General features: G+C 41.3%; 1 protein-coding gene across 1 annotated transcript in view; it reads right to left on the bottom strand.

Annotated features, from left to right (window-relative positions):
• LOC148365666 (kinesin-like protein KIF27) overlaps positions 1-21785 on the bottom strand; it is a 30391-nt gene extending 8606 nt beyond the window's left edge. Inside the window, exons 1-11 of the mRNA XM_088336056.1 lie at positions 21075-21785; positions 18333-18530; positions 15931-16823; positions 12134-12265; positions 11901-12059; positions 11280-11446; positions 9318-9406; positions 9101-9238; positions 6704-6912; positions 4532-4579; positions 517-687 (exon numbers count right to left, since the gene is read on the bottom strand). Of these exons, the coding sequence (XP_088192182.1) occupies positions 517-687; positions 4532-4579; positions 6704-6912; positions 9101-9238; positions 9318-9406; positions 11280-11446; positions 11901-12059; positions 12134-12265; positions 15931-16823; positions 18333-18530; positions 21075-21372 (2502 nt within the window). The 5' untranslated portion in view covers positions 21373-21785. The remainder of the gene's footprint in view (positions 1-516; positions 688-4531; positions 4580-6703; positions 6913-9100; positions 9239-9317; positions 9407-11279; positions 11447-11900; positions 12060-12133; positions 12266-15930; positions 16824-18332; positions 18531-21074) is intronic.
• Between the last annotated feature and the right edge of the window lie 607 nt (positions 21786-22392).

Genomic DNA, 22392 nt, shown 5'->3' with positions numbered 1-22392 from the left:
GCTTGCAGCAATATGCGATCGGGTATAATGGATCGCAGCCGCACGAGTGAAGTTCTCTTTTGGGGGGACAGAACACCTAAAAAAAAAACCAGCCAATTCTGAAAAAAATATTGCAGTTTTTCATTTTATATTTGTGGATGTTGAGTTTGTTAAAAAAGACTGAAGCTACTGAAGTGAAGGGTTTTGAAATTTGTTAAAAAATTGAGAATTGAAGGTAATATTATCACTTGAAGTCATTTTGGTTTTGCTTGTCGTTTTGTTATATATCTCTGGTTTGAACTGCCTTTCATTCAATGCATTTTAGAAGATTTCATCTCTTGATTTGGGTCATGGTTTGTAAATTGGGAGAGATGGTAGGTCTTCAAGTCAGACCAATTGAGAACCAATGATTTAAAGCATTTTTTATAATCGACTGTTCAAAAATTGAGGGAAATACGCCTTCATCGTCATTTTCATTGTAAAATATTTTAAAAATGTAATGCAGCCCAACCGGACATTTCATCGAAGTCTAGCTACCTGACTGGTGCGCAGTCTTTCTGTTTCTAAGGCGTTCTTTAGCTGAAGGCATGCTTCCCTGCGACGGCGGACACCCTGGCTCTTGTTCAGTTCCTCGTCCAGCTGCTGCTGCGCCGCTCGCCTTTGCAGCTCTAGATCCTCGGCCTCCTCCAGCCAGAAGGGTTCACTTGCCTGCCTCCATCACACATATGTCATTGAAACCACATCTTTCAATGATAATCTGCATTTATTACTCATTATGCCCACTCTGTTAACGATAATCAACAAGAACAGTGGACCCATTGGCGACAGCGTCCCTACCTTGAGATCTTTTCACGTTATGACGTGGAACACGATATTTTTTCGACCCCTCGTTATGGCTTTTCCCCACTTTCTTTTGTATGCCCCAAAAATTCAAACTATGACAACTTTTTATTGATGCGTATGACTGTACGTGCCTCAAAATATGACAATGGCACTACTGGGCGATTTCTTGTTATATGTATGGGAGGTCGGAAAACTCCATCTCAGTTATATATATTGTTATCAACTAAACTAAACTAAATTCCATAACTTTACTGTTTTGCATGCGATAATGACTATAACTACTTGCACAATTAGTATGTAATTGCATACGATATCATTTTGAAATCCAGTATTTCATATGTTAATGGTTTCTACAAATTCATCAGCTATACGGTAAGGCCATAATAGAACGGAAGAATGGCTTCATAAACGATTAGCTAATTAGCAATACTAAGTAAATGGTGAAATAGTATTGTGTACAACTATTGATTTTAAATGTAACAGTTTTTAGCCTTTTTCTCGAAAACCAATTATTTTCAGTAATGCCATGAGGATATCATGTCTCTAAGATGCCTGTCTGCTATTGGTCAATGTCATATAATATACTGGTCTGTTATTGGTTTGCATCACAGCATCGAGAAGATGCCAATAATGTTTTGGCTAAACTCCCTCCCACAATTCTTTTCTCTCTCTTCGTCCATTTCAGAACCCTGTGTGCTTTGTAAAGACTGATGCAATACTGTATTTTTGTACTATTTATTTATATGGATCCCAAGACTTCAAGTGATGCTAAAGGGAGAAGTAAAAAACATGATAATCATTGAAATGAAGCACGTTATTAAAAAGAAGGTACATGCATCGTTATCCTGACCATTAACTTCTGCATGGACAATGTTGTTCCTATAAAGACTGTACGCTGCTATGCCAACAACAAGCCCTGGATCACGAGCGACATCAAGTGCCTTCTGAACCAAAAGATGAGGGCCTTTAAAAATGGTGATCGGCAGGAGCTAAAACGAGTACAGAAGGAGCTCAAAGTCCAGCTCTGAAAAGGGAAGGAGCAGTACAGGAGGAAGTTGGAGAAAAAGCTGCAGAACAACAACATGAAGGAGGTGTGGGAAGGGATGAAAACAATTACTGGCTGCAGCACCAAGCAGGGTGTGGCTGTGGATGTAGATGTGGGGCGAGTCAACCAGTTGAACAACTTTTTCAACAGGTTTGACCACTCCGCCTCATCCTCACCCCTGAGTACTGCAGCTGTCCTTCACCCTCCCCCTCTGGACACTAGCATGGAAGACATCCCCCCACTAAAAATAACTGCAGCCCAGGTGTGTGGAGAGCTGAGAAGGCTGCGAACCAGCAAGGCAGCTGGTCCAGATGGAGTATCCCCCCGACTGCTGAAAGCCTGTGCGTCTGAGCTGGGAGACCCTCTACAGCGCATCTTCAACCTGAGCCTTGAACAGGGGAGGGTCCCTCAGCTGTGGAAAACATCCTGCATCATCCCAGTCCCAAAGAAATCAAGACCTGAGGAACTCAACGACTTCAGGCCGGTCGCCCTGACATCACATGCACCACCTGAGGCTACAGGTACCGTCACGCCATCGACCCACTGCAATTTGCTTACCAGGAGAAGGTGGGAGTGGAGGATGCTATAGTATACATGTTACACCGATCCCTCTCTCACCTGGATAGGGCTAAGGGGGCTGTGAGGATTACATTTTTGGACTTCTCCAGTGCCTTCAATACCATACAGCCTCTGCTACTGAGTAGGAAACTGACAGAAATGGGAGTTAGCTTACACCTTGTAGAATGGATTACTGACTACCTGACAGGCAGACCCCAGTATGTGAAACAGGGGGGCTGTACACCGGACACTGTGGTTAGAAGCACAGGATCTCCGCAGGGGATCGTGCTCTCTCCGTTCCTATTCACTCTATATACATCGGACTTAAAGTACAACTCTGAGTCCTGCCATGTGCAAAAGTTTGCCGACGACACTGCGATCGTGGGATGTATCAGAAATGGGCAGGAGGAGGAGTACAGGAAATTGATTCAGGACTTTGTCCGATGGAGCGACGCAAACCACCTGCACCTGAACACCACCAAGACCAGGGAGATGGTGGTGGACTTCAGGAGAACCAGAACTCACCCGGTTCCTGTAACCATCAAAGGAGAATGTGTAGATTTTGTCCAGACCTACAAATAGCTGGGTGTGCAGCTGGACAACAAACTGGACTGGACTGCCAACACAGAAGCTCTATGTAGGAAAGGGCAAAGCCGACTTTACTTCCTCAGAAGGCTGGCCTCCTTCAAAATCTGCAAAAAGCTCCTGAAAATATTCTATGAGACAGTTGTGGCAAGCGCCCTCTTCTATGCGACAGCGTGTTGGGTAGGCAGCGTCAAGAAGAAGGATGCCTCTCGTCTCAATAAACTGGCTAGGAAAGCGAGCTCTGTTGTGGGCAAAGAGCTGGACAGCCTAACAACAGTAGCTGAGAGACGGGCACTGGAAAAGCTGCGGTCAATCATGGACAATCCATCGCATCCATTACACAGCATTATCTCCAGACAGAAGAGCAGTTTCAGCGACAGACTGCTGTCACTGTCTTGTACTACGGACAGACTTTTCTTCCTCATGCCATGAGGCTCTTTAACTCTTCCCGGCAGAGTAAAAGCCCACAGTAAACCACACCACCTACATTGCATATTACCGAATCTTATTGCAATATGTATTCTGTGTAGCACTATTTAGTTATTCTACATAACACGCTACAGTGGGCATTTGCACGTCACACTGGGTATTTGTATATTGTATTCTTTTTGCTTTATTATTGTATTGTTCTCAGCTCAGCGATGCTGCTGGAAATGTGAATTTCCCTTCGGGGATGAATAAAGTATCTATCTATCTATCTATCTATCTAAATATGGTTGTGGCCAATCGAGAACACCCTTCCACAATTCCTTTCCTTCTCTTGGTTAAGTTGGAATCTCTTGCTGTTTGTAAGAACGTTGCAATCCAATATTATCTTTTGTACTGTATAAATATACATAGGTCCTAAGACTTCCAGGGATGCTAAAGGGAGAAGTAAAAATGATCATAAATAAAGAAAGAAAATACAAAGAAAGTACACCCATCTTTATTCTAGCTAGAAAATATGGCCATGGTCAATCGATGACCTGGAAAATGATTAAGAATAGGGAGGCGATTAACACAACTAAATATTCTAAGGGAACTACAATCATTGATAGTGGAAGTTTTCAAATTTGTTTTTGTTTTATCCACTTTAACCCCCTTCTGCACCCACCCACTACTCCACTCCACCGCCTCAAGTCACGTCTAACCAAAGATAAATACATATTTTTCGTTTATATGTAAATTTATTTATAATGTTGCTTAACCATATACTGTACACTTATTTTACATTCAATTAGTATTTACTTCATACGATTTTGTTAAATATGTTATACAATTTTAATGTTTTAGAACGCATTGGCTAATTACATGAAGTTTCTATCTTAGCTTAACTCAGAAAGGATTATTGAGGTATACCAAGGGTCGACTGAAGTTCAAACAAATGCTTTTGTCATTTCCAGACATGCTATTTCGATGGGGATGTGTTTGCTAATTTTTGTGATATCTGCATCAGGCTCATTCACATCTCCTAAATTAAGGCCCTAAGCTTTTGTGATTCGAGTTTGTATATGCAAAATTGGTGCAATCTCAGCATGTTACCGTTTCCTTTGGCCAAAATCTGCTTTTGCTCTCGTGAAGACCATTCGTCTGCAAAATGACAAAAACAAGAAAATATATATTAATATGAGCTGAATATACTATCATAAATAAAGGTTCTGGATGTAGTGCCCAAGAAAAGAAACACAATAGCAAAAGGTGGGGGGGGGGTTGATAAGGCGGGGTGAGGGTCAAACAGAGTTGCCGGATACAACCGAATGTTTGATCTTACATTACACACAATCCAGTGTTTTTCCGAATTGCTCAGTCCACAATTAAATACTGGCGTGTTGTGTTGCGGATATCATAGTCTTTAGGCATTGTGGGAAATGTAGTTTTTGGTCAAAGCCCTCTTTTGACAGGTTTAACTTTACACGCTCGAACGAGACGAAGACTCCGGTAAAAACAGGGGTTGGAGACTACGCGCTACAATAATAGCCGAACCATTGACACACACTGCTCACTCGATATGGAGTTTCTAGCAGTATCGTGCAGACCCTTCTATGTATCGGGAGAGTTAACTGTGGTCTTTGTGTTTGCTGTCTACTTTCCACCGCTAACCGTTTCACCGGATGCTAACAGTAGCATAGCGTTAAATCTCCTGCCCGCTGCTATCAATAAACAGCAGCTTGCACACCCCAAGGGAGCTTTATCGTCAACGGCGACTTTATTCGGGCATCAATGCCAATGAATGGAATTGTGAAATAAATTATCTTTAAAATGTAAAGTTATACAGTGATACTTTCACATACGACGTAAATTGGTTCTCAAATCGTGCTCAAATTTAGAATTGCTCGCATCTTGAGCAAATTTTCCCCATACAAAATAACCGAAATCCAATCAATATGTACCTGGTCTCCCAAAAGCATCCAAGTTAACCATTATTAGCTCCAAAATCTTCCCAATCACTAAAAACGTATTTAAACAATAATTGAATATAGAATTAAAGTAACTAAAATAATAATAATGGTTAGCACATTAGCCACACACGCAAAATGTCCCCGGTGCAAGAACGGCTGGAAACATATGTTGACCTGCAGAGGGATGGGCGCCACCAGGCTGTACTTGCCCAAGAAACACCACAGGAAATGGTGCCCATATGACCTGTGTGGTCAAGGGATCCAACCAACTTTACATGAAAAAGTAGTTTTATTAATTTTACATCCCTATTGCATTTAGTTTACTTAAGTTACATGTGATGTGGGCCTTGGTGAAAATGAGTTTTATGCTGCTAAATATTATGGAACTACTTTTTATTGCTCTAACATTATGATGCAGTATTCTCGCTATTGAGCAGACGCTATCGAGTTAATGCGAACTACTACATGCTAACGTTCTAATTCAAAATGGATAGGACCATTCAATATAGTTGGGGCCATTCATTTTCATCAATTTTGATGCTAACGAATAGATGCCAACGAGTAAACGCTATCAAATAGAAGATAATGTCTACATGCTAATGACTACATCCTAAAATGCTATTTCCAGATGAAGACGCCTATTTTTTAGATTAATGGTGCTATTATTACTTTTCATTCATTTTTATGCTAGCGAGTACACGTTAACTGCTTAGCGCTGACGGGTCAACGCTAGAGTAGACACCAACGAGTAGACGCTATCGAGCAGATGATATCAAACAAACGCTATCGAGCAGACTACATACTAACAACTACATGCTAACATGCTAATTCAAAACGAATAGGCCCATTAATGGGGCCATTCATTTTCGTTTATTTTGATGTAAACGGGTAGATGCTAATGACTACATGCTCACTTCAGCTTGCTACTTCGAATCCTCAATTCTAATTCCCTAATGCCCCCAATAGGCAGATAGGCACCTTGCATAGCTGTTGCCGCTATCAGTGTGGGAGTGTGGGTGTGTGAATGGGTAAGCGTGAAGCACATTGTAAAGCTCTTTGGGGGGTCATCAGTGACTTGAAAAGAGCTGTATAAACGCAGACTATTTCATTGCAATATTATTACAACTTGGGGCAGTTTCTAAACACTACTTTGTAAATATTTTTGCCTACTTATCCTGACAGTCTTTTATCTTATTTTTCTCTTTAAAGTGTTTGGTATATGTTCACCGGGGAGTGCCATGTCTAATATCGTTGCATAAAATCTTTCACCATGTTAGCAATGACAATTAAGACAATTCAATTAAATTCAACTCACCGCGTCAGGGTCGTACTCTCCAGAGTTGCTGCTGTCTGAGCTGAGCTGCCTGAGGCTCTTCTGCAGTTGAGCCCTCTGAAGGTTCATGTGCTGCAAGCTGTGACGTAGCGCCAAGCGGTTTTTGCGGCTATGTTCAGACAACCATACAAGTGTCTCGTCCTCTGCCCTGTCACCCGCCTCCCGGCGAACAGCCACCAGCGTTTCTTTCTCTGTCGGGGAAAAATATCTGTTATTCCAACAAATATGCACATTATTAAATCTTTTAGTGCCATAGACGGCGCATGGACGTCAGGATGCGCCCAAGAGAGAAGAGAAGCACAAGTAAAAACCGCATCACGTCAAACAATGACCTGCCGTTTTAAATATGTCTACTGGATGTCGCCATAGCTAGACTATCAAAGAAGACCACCCACTGTAGCTCTATTTGCTGACTAACATTAATCAACCAAACAACATTTGAGGAAAACACCCATCCTGACGCGGACACGGTTTCTAAGGTAAATAAGATTTCACTCACGTGTGGTGCGTGGATTTCTCTCTTAGTCCAGATTTTTTTACTAAACTGCTTTTCATCTCCAGTGATTGTAAATTGTCGGTTAGCGACTGGTTTAAAGAAGCTTTAACTATTTTCTATAATAGATATAAAATCTAAAAGCAAAGTTCCCAAATTCAGGTAAATATTTTCATTTAAAAAGGTAGATAAAATACAGGTAACAGATATCTCATTTTAACTTAAAATTAGTATTTGTGTGCTATTTAGGTCACTTTCTAGTTTGCATACATTTCCCTGAGTGAAGTAAACTGGTGGAAATACAGAGTTGATAAACATCACAAAAAATGAAATCTTAGTGAATGAGAATTAATATTGAGGGGAAAAAAACCTCACTATTCGTTTTATAATCTAATCTTACGCCTCTGAATCATGATCATATTTTAATTGTGAGCCTCTAAAAGATCCCCAGCCCTACAGGTCAGGCACACTTTTTATGCCATTAATTTACAGGTCCCTGTGAGTTTTTTCCTTACGTGTGGCTGTTGAGCTGAATTGAGTTTGACTTCGCTGTGCCAAGGGTACCACAAAAAACAAAGGCTCTACAAACTAACCCCAGTCAAAAAATGGCAATAACACCTTTGACTCAAACCCAAATGGAAGTAAACAAAAGGAGAACCAGAAGAAGGGATCAGTATCTTAAGATTGCGTTATTATTTCTAAAAAAACAAAACCCACCAAATGCATGCCGATTACACTCGAAAACTCCTATTTCTGTGGTAAATCTACTAGTGTACTCACAAAAGTGAGTACCGACGACTCCCAGTTTAAAACAAAATTGATTAAGATGTATTTGACATCACATTTTGCGCAAACCCAACTTTGGACAAGAAGTACTACTACAAATCGTGATTCAGTGATTCTGACAAGAAATACAGTTTCACAAATATCTTGTTTTTGAATTTTGCTCCAAAACTAGTGATTTTCACATTAATGAAATGGGCTAGGTTAGAAATGTAAAATATGAAAAGTTTAATCCATCGTTTATTTATATTTTAGCACACACAATTTTCTGTTGGCCCTAAAAGACGTCTGGCAATAGTGTGTTATCACTTGAGGAGAATGGTCAGTAGAGGTAAGATCGGGCCTAAAAAATTCAGCCCGACCCGACCCGAGTCGCAGGTATATATCCCGAACCCGCCCAAACCCGACGGATTAACTTTATTACATAAACGAGCCCGAAATAAACCCAAAGCTTTATTTTGCCGCCAAAGTAAACATGAAGCTTTGCACCTCAGCACCGAACTGTGCCTTTTGGCTGGACTACGCAGCTTGAGGCCTACTTGGGCCGAGTCCCTCAAATTAAGTGTGCACTGCAAATGTAGCGATAAAATGAACAGTTTGGGGCTGAAGTGCGCATCTCGGCGACATATAGCGAATGAAACTGAAACCGAATAAAACGGCACCGAAAAGAAAAAATTATAATCTGCAGATTACAAGCTGCAACTTGTAAAATATTGGGTTGAAAAGCGTAAAGAAAGTTTGTAAAGCTTGTAAGCAATTGTTCAGAAGCAGAAATGATGTCTAACATGGGGGAAGTGGAAGGAGTAAGCCGCGTGTCTTTTATCCTAACACCAAGATCTTACCTTTAATGACCAGCACTCAAAGAATTAAAGATCATCAGGAGCACTGCAAAAATGATATAATTCCACTCACATGGTCTAAAAATGCATTACCATTCATATATTAATTTACTCGTGATGAAGGGAAAAGGAAAACCGAAGTTTGACATACTGTTTATGATCATCGATGGCACTGAATACGTTAATAATGTCGATTCTTGTTATCTGTAAAAATAAATTGCTAACATGCGATTCGATTTAATAAAATATGTATTCTGAACACACCCGTTTTTTCCATCTCTTTGATAAGCTCTTCTTTTAAGCTGATGTTTGCCGACAACATCTGGATCTTCCTCTGAATTCGACTGGCTTTCTGCCTCGGGTCCTTTAGGCAACAGTACTCAGTGGCTTGTTGCTCGGTCCCTGGGAGAATAAAGGACACGGTAAAAAGGGTTGCATCGGCATGAGGGAAGATAATCGATTTTACAATCGGATTAGTTACATGTGGTCTGCTGAGTGTTTTGCTTTGATGGTTGGTCCAATCCAAAGCTTTTCTCTTTCAGGGCCGATTTCTTCTGTCTGCTGGTCCATCTGAAAAAAGAAACACTATGGCGATATACGAACATGTAGATGCGCTAAGAACAAAAAAACAAAAACTAAGAAAAACAACGGAAGGATAGTATTCCTTCGCCAAGTGGACAATCCTGTTTTTTTCTCTTAATAGGTTCCTAGGAAAAAAAAAAACATCGCCGAATCACAGTATCACTTACTCACTTAGCCTTTTCATGTAGACCTGCATTCTGTTTCCTGAGAGCTTATTTAAGTAATTCGAATAAATTGTTTAATTGTCAAGTGAAAAATAAATAACCTCATAAACATGATGTTTGCGAGCAATCTAAGCACAAAACTTACCAGAATATATTACGTTTTAGTATATTGTTTAATTTTACATGCCAGGTAAGTTACAAGTGCAGTAGATTCCCAGAAAACAAACAACCGAAGACCGAAGACTGAGGAATTCGGCAAATAGTTCAAAGGGATGTGTTCAAAAAATAGTGCGGCTACCAATCTCTGAGTTCCTCAATTTTGGTAAGAGAAAAAAACAAAAACGGGTAAGCTTTAGGTGTGAATTGGGTGTGGCACATTTAAAGATGACGAGGCCAGCACAGGTTGAAAATGGACTTGAGGAAAAGGGATCGTTCAAGACACTGCTCCCAAGAACGGCGTTCTTTGATTAAAAAGTTGATTGGGCAGAGAAGAACCTATAAAGGTGAGAAAAACTGTGGGCTATTCAGCTAAAATGATCTCCAATGCCTTAAAATGAGTAGAAAAAAGCGGAAAAACGTGGAAGACAACGCAAGACAACTATTAAAATGCACCGGAATATGAATAGGATGGCAAAGCTGAGCAGCCGATGATCAGCTTCAGGACGATCAAACACAGTCTGCAGTGTCTTGTAAGTGCTGTGACAGAAGATGCCTGTGTGAAGCAAGTTTATTTTAAAGAATCCCACGCAAAGTCCCTCTGTTTAAAAAAAGTGCAGAAGGGGTTACAATTTGCCAAAGAACTCATTAACACGCCTTAAGAAAAATGAGTTAATACAAAATAGTTTTGAGTTTGTACAGTCAACAGCAGACACTGCTATTTTTATAACACGCTATTTCAAAGCCTTCAGAGCGAGCATTTTATGAATGCTGGGTATTGTTTGTTTTCTGAGAAGCTACTGCACCTACTGGTAACTTTTTTTGCATGTAACAATAAAATACTAAAATCTGAAATATTCTAGTTAGTCAGATCAATCCATGCATCCATTATCTCCACCGCTTATCCTTACTAGGATCCCGGGGGTGTTGGAGCCCATCCCAGCTATCTTCGGGCAGTGGGCTGGGGACACCCTGAACTGGTTGTCAGCAAGTCGCAGGGCACACAGAGAGAGGAGCAATCATTCGCTCATTCACACCTAGGGACAATTGGGATCAGCCAATAAACCCAAAGGGCATGTTTTTGGAATGTGGGAGGAAACCGGAGTGCCCAGAGAAATTCCACGCAAGCACGGGGAGAACATGCAAACTTCTCACAGGAAGGCTGGTGGCATGATTTGATCCCATGACCTCAGAACTGTGACACTCTAAACACTCAGCCGCCCTGCCGCCCTGGTTGGTCACATTGAACAGCTATTATTTTGAACAGCACTGTATATGGAAGTATACAACTGTGGCATTTTCACTATGGGGGCAGAAAATAAAATGGAAATGTCTTAGAGAAATCAACCAACACACATGAAGCTTCAGTGAACGAGTCAGAGTTTGAGCATTGTCTCTAAAAGTCCACAGTTCTTTGCGGCACCAAAATATCCCAGATAAATGTAACTGCCTGTGCGAAATAACAGGCATCAAGTAAATGGATTGTGTGGTTATGGAACAGATTAATTGCAAAGATTTAAAAGAAAAACAACTTTTCTTACCTGGGTCCACCAACTAAGTTCTCCTTGTCTTGACCTTGATCTTCTGCCATTGGCTTCAGCAAAGGACAGAAATCCTTCATCTCCTCTTCGTTTTGCAAGCATTGGGTGCCGATCTTAAAAGTTGCCAACAGCCTCTCTAGTGACTCAGCAGCTGGGCCGGAACACATCTACAAGTAATACATTGATTAACCTCTTCTTACATACAGAGATAATTGAGTTATTTTTTTTGTATGTGACAGCTATAGATCCTGATAGGAGGTTTGAGGCGAAGAGAAACACGTGATATTGCTGCTAGGGAGCACAGCTCGCCTCCAACTACAAGGTCTTTAACTACAGCAACCTTCCCCCCTTCAAAGTTCTGTGTAAAATGGACTTTCAGGATCTTAGGGGACAGCTCAAAAAAGGGGTCAAGCGTCACTATATATTTCCCCGATAATGGAGTGACGCACACGACAGTTTTATTAGATACAATTGTCCATTAGTTTTTCCAAACCACTCGAGCTGAGTCAACAAAGCCTTCTTTCATCTCCAGCCAGGATGTCTGATTTTCTTCTGACCTATTTTTCTCCCGACATCACATTTCTCTATAAACAATTCATATTTTCACATCATGCTACTCACTTTGCTGATCAGTAAGTGCCCGCAACTGGGTCGTATTAAGCTGGCACTGTGTGGTCTGTGATGAGCCTTGCAGGAGGTATCTGACGATTCCCCTCGCGCTGCCATCAGGTCGCAGCGAAGCCGGTCGATGAGGATTTGCTGCTCCACGAGCTGCTCCGTCTTGAGCGTATTCAGGGCACACGTAAAGTTGAAGTCCACAGCGGGGATGATACGCAAATGAGGGGAATTCTCACCTGCGCTTTCTCTACACTGAAGGTTTGGCGGAGGATGTTTTGCTTCTTTGAGAGTTCCTCCACTTCTTTTTGCGCCTGTTTCAGTTCAGCATCTTTTTGTGCCAAGAGCTGAGCGTCGCTCTCTCGGGATTCCTATAAGCGAAGAGTTGCATTATTTGAAAGAGCTGGATGAATATTATGGTCTAAGGGAGGCGTTATACAGTAAGTTATACAAGTATTAGCTAGCATCGTGAGTATCAGTACCACAAGAAAAGGCTGCTATGGACACTGATACAGATACGTGGTATCTGTATTTGCCTATTCATATTTGATGATGACAATATTGAAACAACAACAAAAACATATGACTACTAATCTCCCGAGTTAAAGCTCCAAAGCATTTTGAGTTACGTTTTAAGTTAAAGACCTTTGAAACTAGGTGAAAGCTTGAAAATGATCACAAAGTGAAAAAATTCCGGCATCAGTATCTAAACGTGTCAGCACTATTTTATTTTCATTATTTCAACAAGATACATTTTCCAATTTCAATTCTTCAGTTTAAAAAAGGTGACATTTTGAAATTTGTTGACTTATCACTTACGGTGTTAATGAGTTTGAGTAAAGAGTCTTTTGCATTCATCTGAGTCTGGAAATGTGTGTGTTATTGAGTTATTTAGCGCCTCATTTTAATGAATAAATAAAATTCACTCATGCAAAAAAATAATAATTTTGATTTAAACAATAAACAAAAACACATGATCTATCAGAACTGGCACTGCGGGTGGGTGGTTAGCGAGCAGGCCTAAAGTGCAGAGGTTCAGGGTTCAAGTCCAGTGGAGTTTGCATGTTCTCCCCGTGCTTGCGTGAGTGTCTCCGGGCACTCCAGTTTCCTCCAACATTCCCCAAAAACATACATGTCGGGTTAATTGGCTGATTCAAATTGTCTCTAGGTGTGAATGAGTGAGTGAGTTGTCCGCCTCGGTGTGCCCTGCGACTGGCTGGCAACCAGTTCAGGATGTCCTCTGCCCACTGCCTGAAGGTGACTGGGATGGGCTCCAGCACCCCCGCAACCCTACTGTGGATAAGAAGTGCAGATAACGGAACAGACATGATCTATCATATAAACGTGCATTTTTTAAACACTAGGTTGGAAAATTTGAATTTATTTGACATACCATGAGCCTTACCCAAGGGGAGCTGACATAGGTGACCACCATCTTGCTGCTTCGGTTAAAAAAAATAGCAAAAGCTAGGCAAAAATTTGGGTCACTTGATTCACCGTAGTTTTATATTTTTCCTGCTTTTAAGCACTTGTTTTTGGTTGCACTACACAATACAGCGACATCAAGCGGTCAAACAATAAACATAGTCCCTTTAACGCTTTCAACTTCGACAACAGAGTCAATAGCAGCAGACAACTTCCACTTAGGCGAGGCTAGGCCAACTCCATGTCTTTATAACTCCCACTTGCTTTTCATGAAGAAATGGTAAATGGTAAAGGGTCTGCATGAGTTACAAAGCTGACAATTTAACCAATCCTGTTCTTAATTTTTGGAAATGTATAGGCTTGCTTATGTCAATTAGAATAATTAGCACACTAATAAGAGGAACCGTACACACAATACAGTACACACACCAAATAGGTTTTAGTCACACTGTGATGATTTGGTAGAATTTATTAACTGTTGGTTAGTTGTTTATATTGATTGCACTGTTTCCTTGGTTTTGGGTCACCAACTTCAGAAGATGAAGGTATGGTGAAAGACATTGTTACAATAACAGTTGTTTCTCTACAGGTCCAATATTATCGAACCACATTAAAAAGCTATTGAGACACCCGAAAAGGTATTCATTTATGGAACGATTCAGATAAGGACTTTAAAAATGTCCCCAAATTTCCAGCATTTTAAAAAATTCATACATTTTGTGTATTTTGGATGAGTATCCTAAAAAAGATTAATAATAGCTTCCTTAGTTATTACATGTTATATAAGTCAGAAGCAATAATATTATGTTATAAATGTAATCTGTTCTTTAGTTGAGTTTTGTGGGTTTAAGTTCTGTTTTCTTGTTTTGGACTATGTCTTCCCTGCAAGGAAAAAAACGAAAGAGGGGCAGGCACTTTAAAGCTTCGGCTTCAGGCTACTCACTTTGGGCATATGTTTAGGGGAATGGGAACTGCTAGCTCCTGGAACGCAAGTACTTTTATCTGTAATGAGTACCGTAATGTGTTACTAGTAAAATATTGTAAATAAACCGCTTCTACAACACAGTGCGCATTTCTCCGTTACTTAAAAACCGCAGATTATTAGTGCCAACGTACTCTTATCGCTAAACTGTCACTTCTTCTCACACAATGTAACAACACAGTCATCACCAGCAAGTGTATACTCTAAATAACTTCAATATACACCTGATTACAGTTTCGGTGGTGCCGTCTCAGGTCCAGAATACAAAGAGTATCATGAGATACTCTCTCAAATCTATACACTAAAACCCAAGCCGTATTTACAACAATAAAACAAAACACTGAAATCAGGGGTCAGTTTACAAGCGCATGTTTTGTTGTGTGTCTCCAGTAGCGAATGGTAGGCAGCACATCGAGAGGAGGGCGTGGCTTGTACCGTAACCAACTATCAGTTGGGCAAACGTGAGAACAGAAATAACAGTCAAGTGTGCTGGTTATTGGTCTTTTTAGTTGTAAAATTGTTTTAGCAATACACCATGCCTGGAGAAAAAAATATAACACCTTGGGCAGTACTTAAAAATTAAGAGTTAAATCTTACATTGGTCTGAAACCAAAATGGATATAGATATAGAGTGTCTCTGCAAAGTTTTTATTTGAAAGCTTTTAAAATTGCACAAGTCAGCCAAAGAAATATGAAGGCTTTGCTGCTCTGAGGTTGGTGAATACATTTTTCTATTTCTTTTAGTACAGTATATGCAGTTTTGAGGGGTCAGCTCACAAGGTCAGTATATAAGGTCATTTGTAACTAGATAGTTACTTTCAGACGTGCTACTTTTGTGTGTCAGTAATCTGTGGGGTAACAGGTGCTATTGTAATTGAGTGACTAGTAACAGTAACTACAATCAAAGTGTCCAATGAACAAAAGCAAACTGATAAACCCCCCCAAAGTTTTAGAATTTGAACCTTTATTTGAACTTGAAGATTAGATTATCCCTACTGAGTGGATAACTGACAAGTTGAATTCAATACCAGAGGTATTTGCGCAAAACAAACTTGATTTTAGTCAAGCAGACAAGCTTAAGCATCACTGAATCTCTTTACTGTGACTCTTATGGTTTGCCAAACGTTAAGGAATCATTTTTGGCATTGAATGGATGCAAATGGTTTTCTGTTTTGATGGAAATGGAAGAATCTGACAAACAGAAAACTGCATGTGTGTGTCCACTAGAATTCTACTAATCCAACCGAATGCTTCAAGGAATAACTTATGCACCTAGCATGTATCAAAAACTAATGGATGGTTAAGGGATTCAAACAACCAACCAACCACTATCATATGGGTGATTATGGTGTCATGTAGGTTTTACATGAGGGGATGGTGTAATAATAGTCTGTGGTCTGTGCAGCCCTTTGAGACTTCTTGTGATAAAGGGCTAAACAAATAAACATGACTTGACACATTTTTTAGTAACCTGATCCACACTGTGTTTCCAGTACGTTATTTTCGTGTCGTTTGGCTGTTTTTTGTGCAAATAGTTTGTTTCCTTTTGTTAATGATGGAATGATGTTATTTTATTTGTGCTGTGCCTAAATAAAATGCCACTAACATCCTCAGTTGCCGGATCCTCACCTGACACTTCTTGAGGTCCTGTCTGAGCTGCACGATGGTGACCAGATGAGGCGAGTCTCTCTCATCTGACCAGCTGACGTCATCGCTGAGACATGATTGGCTAACCACTTTCACCCTTTCCTGCCAGTCACGCACCCTGCAACTCAGATTGTCATTCTGACAGTCCGGTCCGCAAATCTCCGTAAAGAGATCCGAAGCCTCTTGGACCAGTGATGAGTAAAGAGACGCTCCCCTCTGGCTCGGTTCCTGTTCTGGAGTTGAGTCGCTCCCTGACTGCCTCGCAGCTTGGATGTCATTGTTATGTGGCTCAACTGAAGTCAGCATGGTAGTAAAAGTGTCCTCAGAGTTTTGGTCAGGTGTCAGTTCCTCGGCGTGATGGCGGATGCGGCGAGACTTGGAAGCAAACTTAAGCACGCTCAAGCTCTCGGCGAAACTGTGGTGTGACGGGCTCACGCAAGCCACTAAGAGGGTGCTGGCGTTTCCCCCTAAGGAGTCTCGTAGAAGCCGAGTGATCTTGGCGTGGCGATACGGGATGTAGGCGCTTCGCTGCCGCCCGGGGTGGGCCAAAGCCCGGATGACGTTGCCCAGCGCCAACAGCCCCGTGTTGATGTGCACCGATTCCTCGAAACGGACGCCCGTGTTGCCCGTTTTTCCTGCACGCTCGGAGCCGGCTAGGTCCACCACGCAGAACTTTGAGAGGCGCTCGGGCCTGTCTGGCCTGTCGGGCAAGGGAGGGGATCTCTGGCGCAGCCAAAGCGTGAGGACAGTGTGCGAGCGGCTGGATTGCTCGTTCATACGGGTGGCGCCCGTCTGCCGCAGGGCGTTGCCCACCGCCAATACGTTAAGGAGCTCCTCGCAGGAGGAGACTGCCACTTCTTTGGCACCAACAACCACTGCAAACACACACAAATCATTAGGATGTATATTTAGGTCATATGAGCCTGTTTAGGCCACGTCACACTTGGCAAACTACGGCCACTCAAATTTTTAATCCGCCCTGCTGAAATGAAATACAGTTCATGTTGTATGAACGTACAAGTAAAAACTAAACTTTTGCCCTTTCCTTGCAATGTTTACGTCACCGCCGGTAGTTGGCACACTCAAAACCGCATTGAACATTGCGGAGTACACCGTCACTGCAAGGTTGTTTTTTCAAACGTAAAATCGGAACCTCAATGTGCAATTTCCAAAATGCGTACAACCAATCATGCAACAATGAAAGAAAAAATAAATAAAGAAAAAAGAATGAAAAAAGAAAGAGGAAGAGAGAGAGAAAGAGAGGAACAGAGAGAAAGGGAGAGAGAAAAGGAGTTATGGGAGGGAGGTAGAGAGCGATAGAGTCAGAGATAGGAAGAGAAAGAGGTGCTACGGTAGAGAGAGAGAGAGAGAGAGAGAGAGAGAGAGAGAGAGAGAGAGAGAGAGAGAAACAGAGCAAGGCAGAGGGAGTGAGAGAAAGAAAGAAAGAAAGAAAGAAAGAAAGAAAGAAAGAAAGAAAGAAAGAAAGAAAGAAAGAAAGAAAGAAAGAAAGAAAGAAAGAAAGAGGGCAATAGAGAGTGAGAGATAGAAAGAGAAAGAGATAGAGGAGGTAGAGACAGAGCATGACAGAGAGAGTGAGTGAACGAACAAAAGAAAGAAAGAACAAAAGAAAGAAGAAAGAAAGAAAGAAAGAACAAAAGAAATAAACAAAAAAGAAAGAAACAAACAAAGAAATAAAGAGGACAGAATACAGACGAACAGGTATATTGAAATTCGATGTATTATTTTCAAACGAAAATTAAAAACATGCATATTCTAAGTTTATAGCTTGTTGTATTTTTAAGGGGAATATACATTCTCCAATATTTTAACCCCCTTTTTTTATTTTGGAAAAAAAAAACTTTGAAGATTATTTCAATGTGAACACAAAATATTTTCAAGAAAGCAGACATTTTCATGTAAAAAAATGTGTACAGTTTGGACAAAAAAATACGCTGACTTTCATTTTTTTTTAAAAGCGCAATAGTCTTTTGTCTAGGAAAAGCGATAAATATGCGAGAAGAAGAACATGCATCATTGAGAAAAGTTCCTTTTTTCCAAAAAGTTGTTAACATTAAAGGGGAAAAAAACATCTCTTACTATAAAAAGAAAACCTGTCATACTTCATAAGCTATGATGTCTATATTGTTAAAGGAAACAAGCTCTACACCTGCATTATTATTAGTTCGTTGGTTAGACTCCTTAATGATTAGGGGGGCACCATTTCCTGTGGTGTATCTTGGGCAAGTACAGCCTGGTGGCGCCCAGGACAACATTATTTCCACCCAGTCTTAAACCGGGGACCTTTCGCGTGTTAGGCAACTGTGCTAACCACTACACTAGCACAGTATTACAAAAACAATACAAAAATTTGCTTTTCTTCTGACCTGTGTTCCCCCGAAAGTTATCTCTGATCTGAAGGTCTTTGCGAGCTGTGTCGAGCTCCAGCAGGTCACGCAGCTCCTCTTTGTAAAGCTCCAGATAGGACACACTAACAGTCACGTCCTCAGTGTTGCTCTGCCGCCTCTTGTCTAGCAGCGAGAAAACATCCTTGGCCAAGCATGAGATGATACCTCCATCTGCATCTGGAAGAAGAGGTTTCAAAGCACTTTCGACAAAAACTTCACATTACTCATTCGCTGCAAAATAACGAATATGCATGCCTGTCAAGTTATAAAGTTTCCCCGTATTTTCTACGTTTTTTATCATCGCTGTAAAACATTTTTTGTGCTTTTTAAAAATATACTGCTACATATACTTAATTTACTGCAAGTAGGGAAAAAACTAAAAAAAATATGCTGAAGTAATGATTTGTTTTATTTGCCAAGTAAAAGAAGCTTGTTTTACACAAATTGTCTTTTTTATTTCTACAAAGTCTGTCTTGCTGCGAGTAAATAGGTTCCGCGTTGTGTTTTTTTTTAATTGCTTAATAATGGAAATTGCAATTATTAATACCAGAAGCAATTGGGATGATGTCAAAGCTGCAAGATAAGGCAACTTAAAGTCTTGGGGTGGCAAACCAAAACTTGGGATATGCATAACTGTTGGAAGAATGAGCGATAAATGGAAATGAAAATATGCATATGCTATAGCATTTGTAAAATGTAGTTATAGTTAACCTCATTTAGTATACTTTCAATATAATGACCTTCGTAATCCTGGCATTTGACCACAACCTGCCAGACGGTAAAGCTCAACTTAGCTCAAGTGTGAGGAGGTGCGCTCGGGCTGGGTCAGAGCTCGAACGAGGAAAACACTGAAGCAAGGCAAGCGTAAAGATGGCAGCCATTCGCAGCGATGGGTGTGTGGTCGTGGCAGAACATAGTTGGGGGGAAAAAGGACACGGGCGGGGCAGAGCAGGGGGACTACTATGTAGGTGAGGAGCCACGGGTTGACTGGCTGTGCATTTGGGATCAAATGGATGCTACAACATTTGCATCCATTGCAACCGATCATCCTTTTTGTTTTATTTTCGATTGTATATTATACTTTCATTATTTAATATTGTATTTTTAATTGTATTATTTGTTATTGCAACATCCATTGCAACCTGGTCATTCTGGAAGGGGGATTACCTCATGTGCGGTCCCTTCTTAAGGTTTTTTCATTGTTCTCATGTTGAGGTTTTTTGTTTTTCCTTACCCTCATGTAGATTTTAGATCAGGGGATGGTGTAGTAGCAGTCTGGGGTTTGCAATAGTCAGTGACCCTTTGAGATTAAGGACTATACAAATAAATATGACTTGACTTGACAACAATCCAACGCATACCTGTCAACCTGTTCGGTTTTGCCGTACTAAGTACGTTTCTTATGCATTTTAAGACCTGTACGACGTATGAGAAAATCTGTACGGAAAAACGCAAATTTATCAATCATGGGTACCATCCGGTATACACCGACTATCACGAAACGGCAAATCAATCAAGTCAAACGAGTTCGCCACGAAAGGCTCTATCTCGGTATCGTTTTTTTCCGTTGCAAACGAAGCGAGCGGTGTGATGTAGTGAAAGGAAGTCCGTCTCTTTTTACAGAACTGGCATTTTTGGCTCAATTAATGAAAGAGAGCCGGCTCTCATACGGCTCACTTGCTTTGATTCATTATATTACGAATTATTAATTTGTATAAAGAAGTTGAGAAAAAAGGAAGTATAAAATGAGAAAATGAAAAAAGACAGGTGTGCCATTTAATCAGTATATTACCAACAATAATTTAATGCAGAAAATGAATTCATGAATTTGAAAAAGAAAATGTATTATTCTACTTAATTATATTTACATGTATTTTTTCCTTCTACAGTGAACGTCAAAGCTACTTAATTTTACTTAATTTTAGACCTTTTTTTTATAATAAACCTCATTCATGTCGAGCAACTCAGGATCTCACAACAAAATGTTAATTAACAATATATATAATATAACGAAACACATGTACAATATAACATGTTAAACTACATAAACACGTTTGAAAAAAATATGGTGTCAGATAATTTTGTAAGGGAAAATACGACAGTTTGTAAGGGCATGGAGCCGTGGAGGTTGAAAGGTCTCATCTCATCTCATTAGCCGTACCGCTTATCCTCAGTAGGGTCGCGGGGGGCTGGAGCCCATCCCAGCAATCATCGGGCAGTGGGCAGGGGACACCCTGAACTGGTTGCCAGCCAATCGCAGGGCACACAGGGACAGACAACTCATTCGCTCATTCACACCTAGGGACAATTTGGACCGGCCAATTCACCTGAAATGCATGTCTTTGGAATGTGGGAGGAAACCGGAGTGCCCGGAGGAAACCCACGCAAGCACGGGGAGAACATACAAACTCCGCACAGAAAGTCTGGAGCTGGATTTGAACCCACGACAGGTTCCCATGACATGAACTGTGCCGCACAAGCGCTAACCACTGCGCCGCCGTGCTGCCCAGGTATGCTAACGATATACTGGCTAACGGTGGGATGGCCAACAAAGTTGGTGCTACTGACTGAGGTATGAAAAAGTACAATGGAGTTTGAAGGTCAAATAAGATGAAGTATATATTTTTAAAAATATTTCATTATCATCCTTTTTTGTCGCTATTTGATGTATCAGTTCTCTATGATAATGACAATCCAATGTTGGCAACTTCTGGTTCTCACCCATCTTGTTCCCACCGAGCGTGTACGTCTTCCCGGAGCCGGTCTGACCGTAGCAGAACACGGTGGCGTTGATTCCGTCCAGGAGACTTTTGGTGAGGGGCCGCACGCAAGACTCGTACACTTCTCCCTGGCTGGCACTCGGCCCGAAGGCATGATCGAAGGAGAAAAGTTGGTCGGATCCGAGGATGACCTGCGGAGTGCCGGGGACAACGCGCAAACATTCCCGGTGGGCGTGCAGGAGCTCCCTGGGTAGGAGGGGACGCAGCCGAACCGCGACGCGGATGCGAACCTCGCTCATGACGGAAAGTCGGTCCAAACTCCCCCAAAAGCGAGCAGTTTTAATTCCTAAACATCGTTTTACCAAAACAAAGTGTCAGACTGAGGCCCTTTTCTGTAAAAAGATTAAAGTGGGCTTGACAGGGCCATAAAGGCAAAAGAACTGCGACTGACAAAGCACACGTTCTGAACTCAACCTGAAACTCCGGTAGCTTCGCTTTCATCTTCTATCCGTATCTAACGCGCATCGATTTCATTAACTTCACTTGTTTCGAATCTTGTGAAGAGTTATTGGCGAAGTCGTTATTGTTGACATTTGACCGTCTGTAAGGCTGCTCGGTAGGCATGGAAACCGCCGCAGCAGTCGAACACGCTCAACCTCCACGAAGCCACTCGAACATACTTGAAATGAAACAGCGCCCTCACGCAGAAACTCCGATACTTGCATCCGCGCGAGTGGGTTGTGTGTATTATTTATTTTCTCAAAATATAGAAAAGAAAAATAAAAGAATAAGAAAAATCAACATGAAGGTACAGGAATTATTGGGGTTACACAACATCACTAATGTGTGTTTTGCTGATGATATTGCCAGACTGGCAGGAAAAGAACAGGGTTTTAGTCAATTGGCTGGAGTATATGTAAGATAGGGCCTAAAAAATCCAGCCCGACCCAACCCGGGTCGAGGGTATAAAAGCCCAAGTCCGGAAAATTAAAATTGAGTTCAGTGACCCACTCCAAAATCCCCCGAGTTTTCACTTTTTATTTGTGGGGAGGAAAGGTGATTTTGGCCGTCTCCGACAACAAAAAGCCTGGCGCAGACGTGCGCAGCGTGCACGATAGCCTGACGACCCTGTACAAGTGATTTTTGCCGTCTCCAAAAACGAACAGCCTGGCCCAGAGGTGCGCACTTCGGAGGGTAACGCCGACTACCTCGAAAACCTAATATTAGCCGTTTCTGAAGACAAATGACATAAGGGATATGGCAAAAATCACTCTTCTGAGGTCTTTAGGGGGCCATTCATGCTCTTCAGCTCCTCCACG

This window comes from Urocampus carinirostris, chromosome 5 (genome assembly GCF_059441175.1).
Source record: "Urocampus carinirostris isolate Australia breed hairy pipefish chromosome 5, RoL_Ucar_1.0, whole genome shotgun sequence".
Taxonomy (NCBI): Eukaryota; Metazoa; Chordata; class Actinopteri; order Syngnathiformes; family Syngnathidae; genus Urocampus; species Urocampus carinirostris.
Note: the sequence above shows the minus strand (reverse complement) of the source record. Positions and strands in the feature narration are given on the sequence as shown.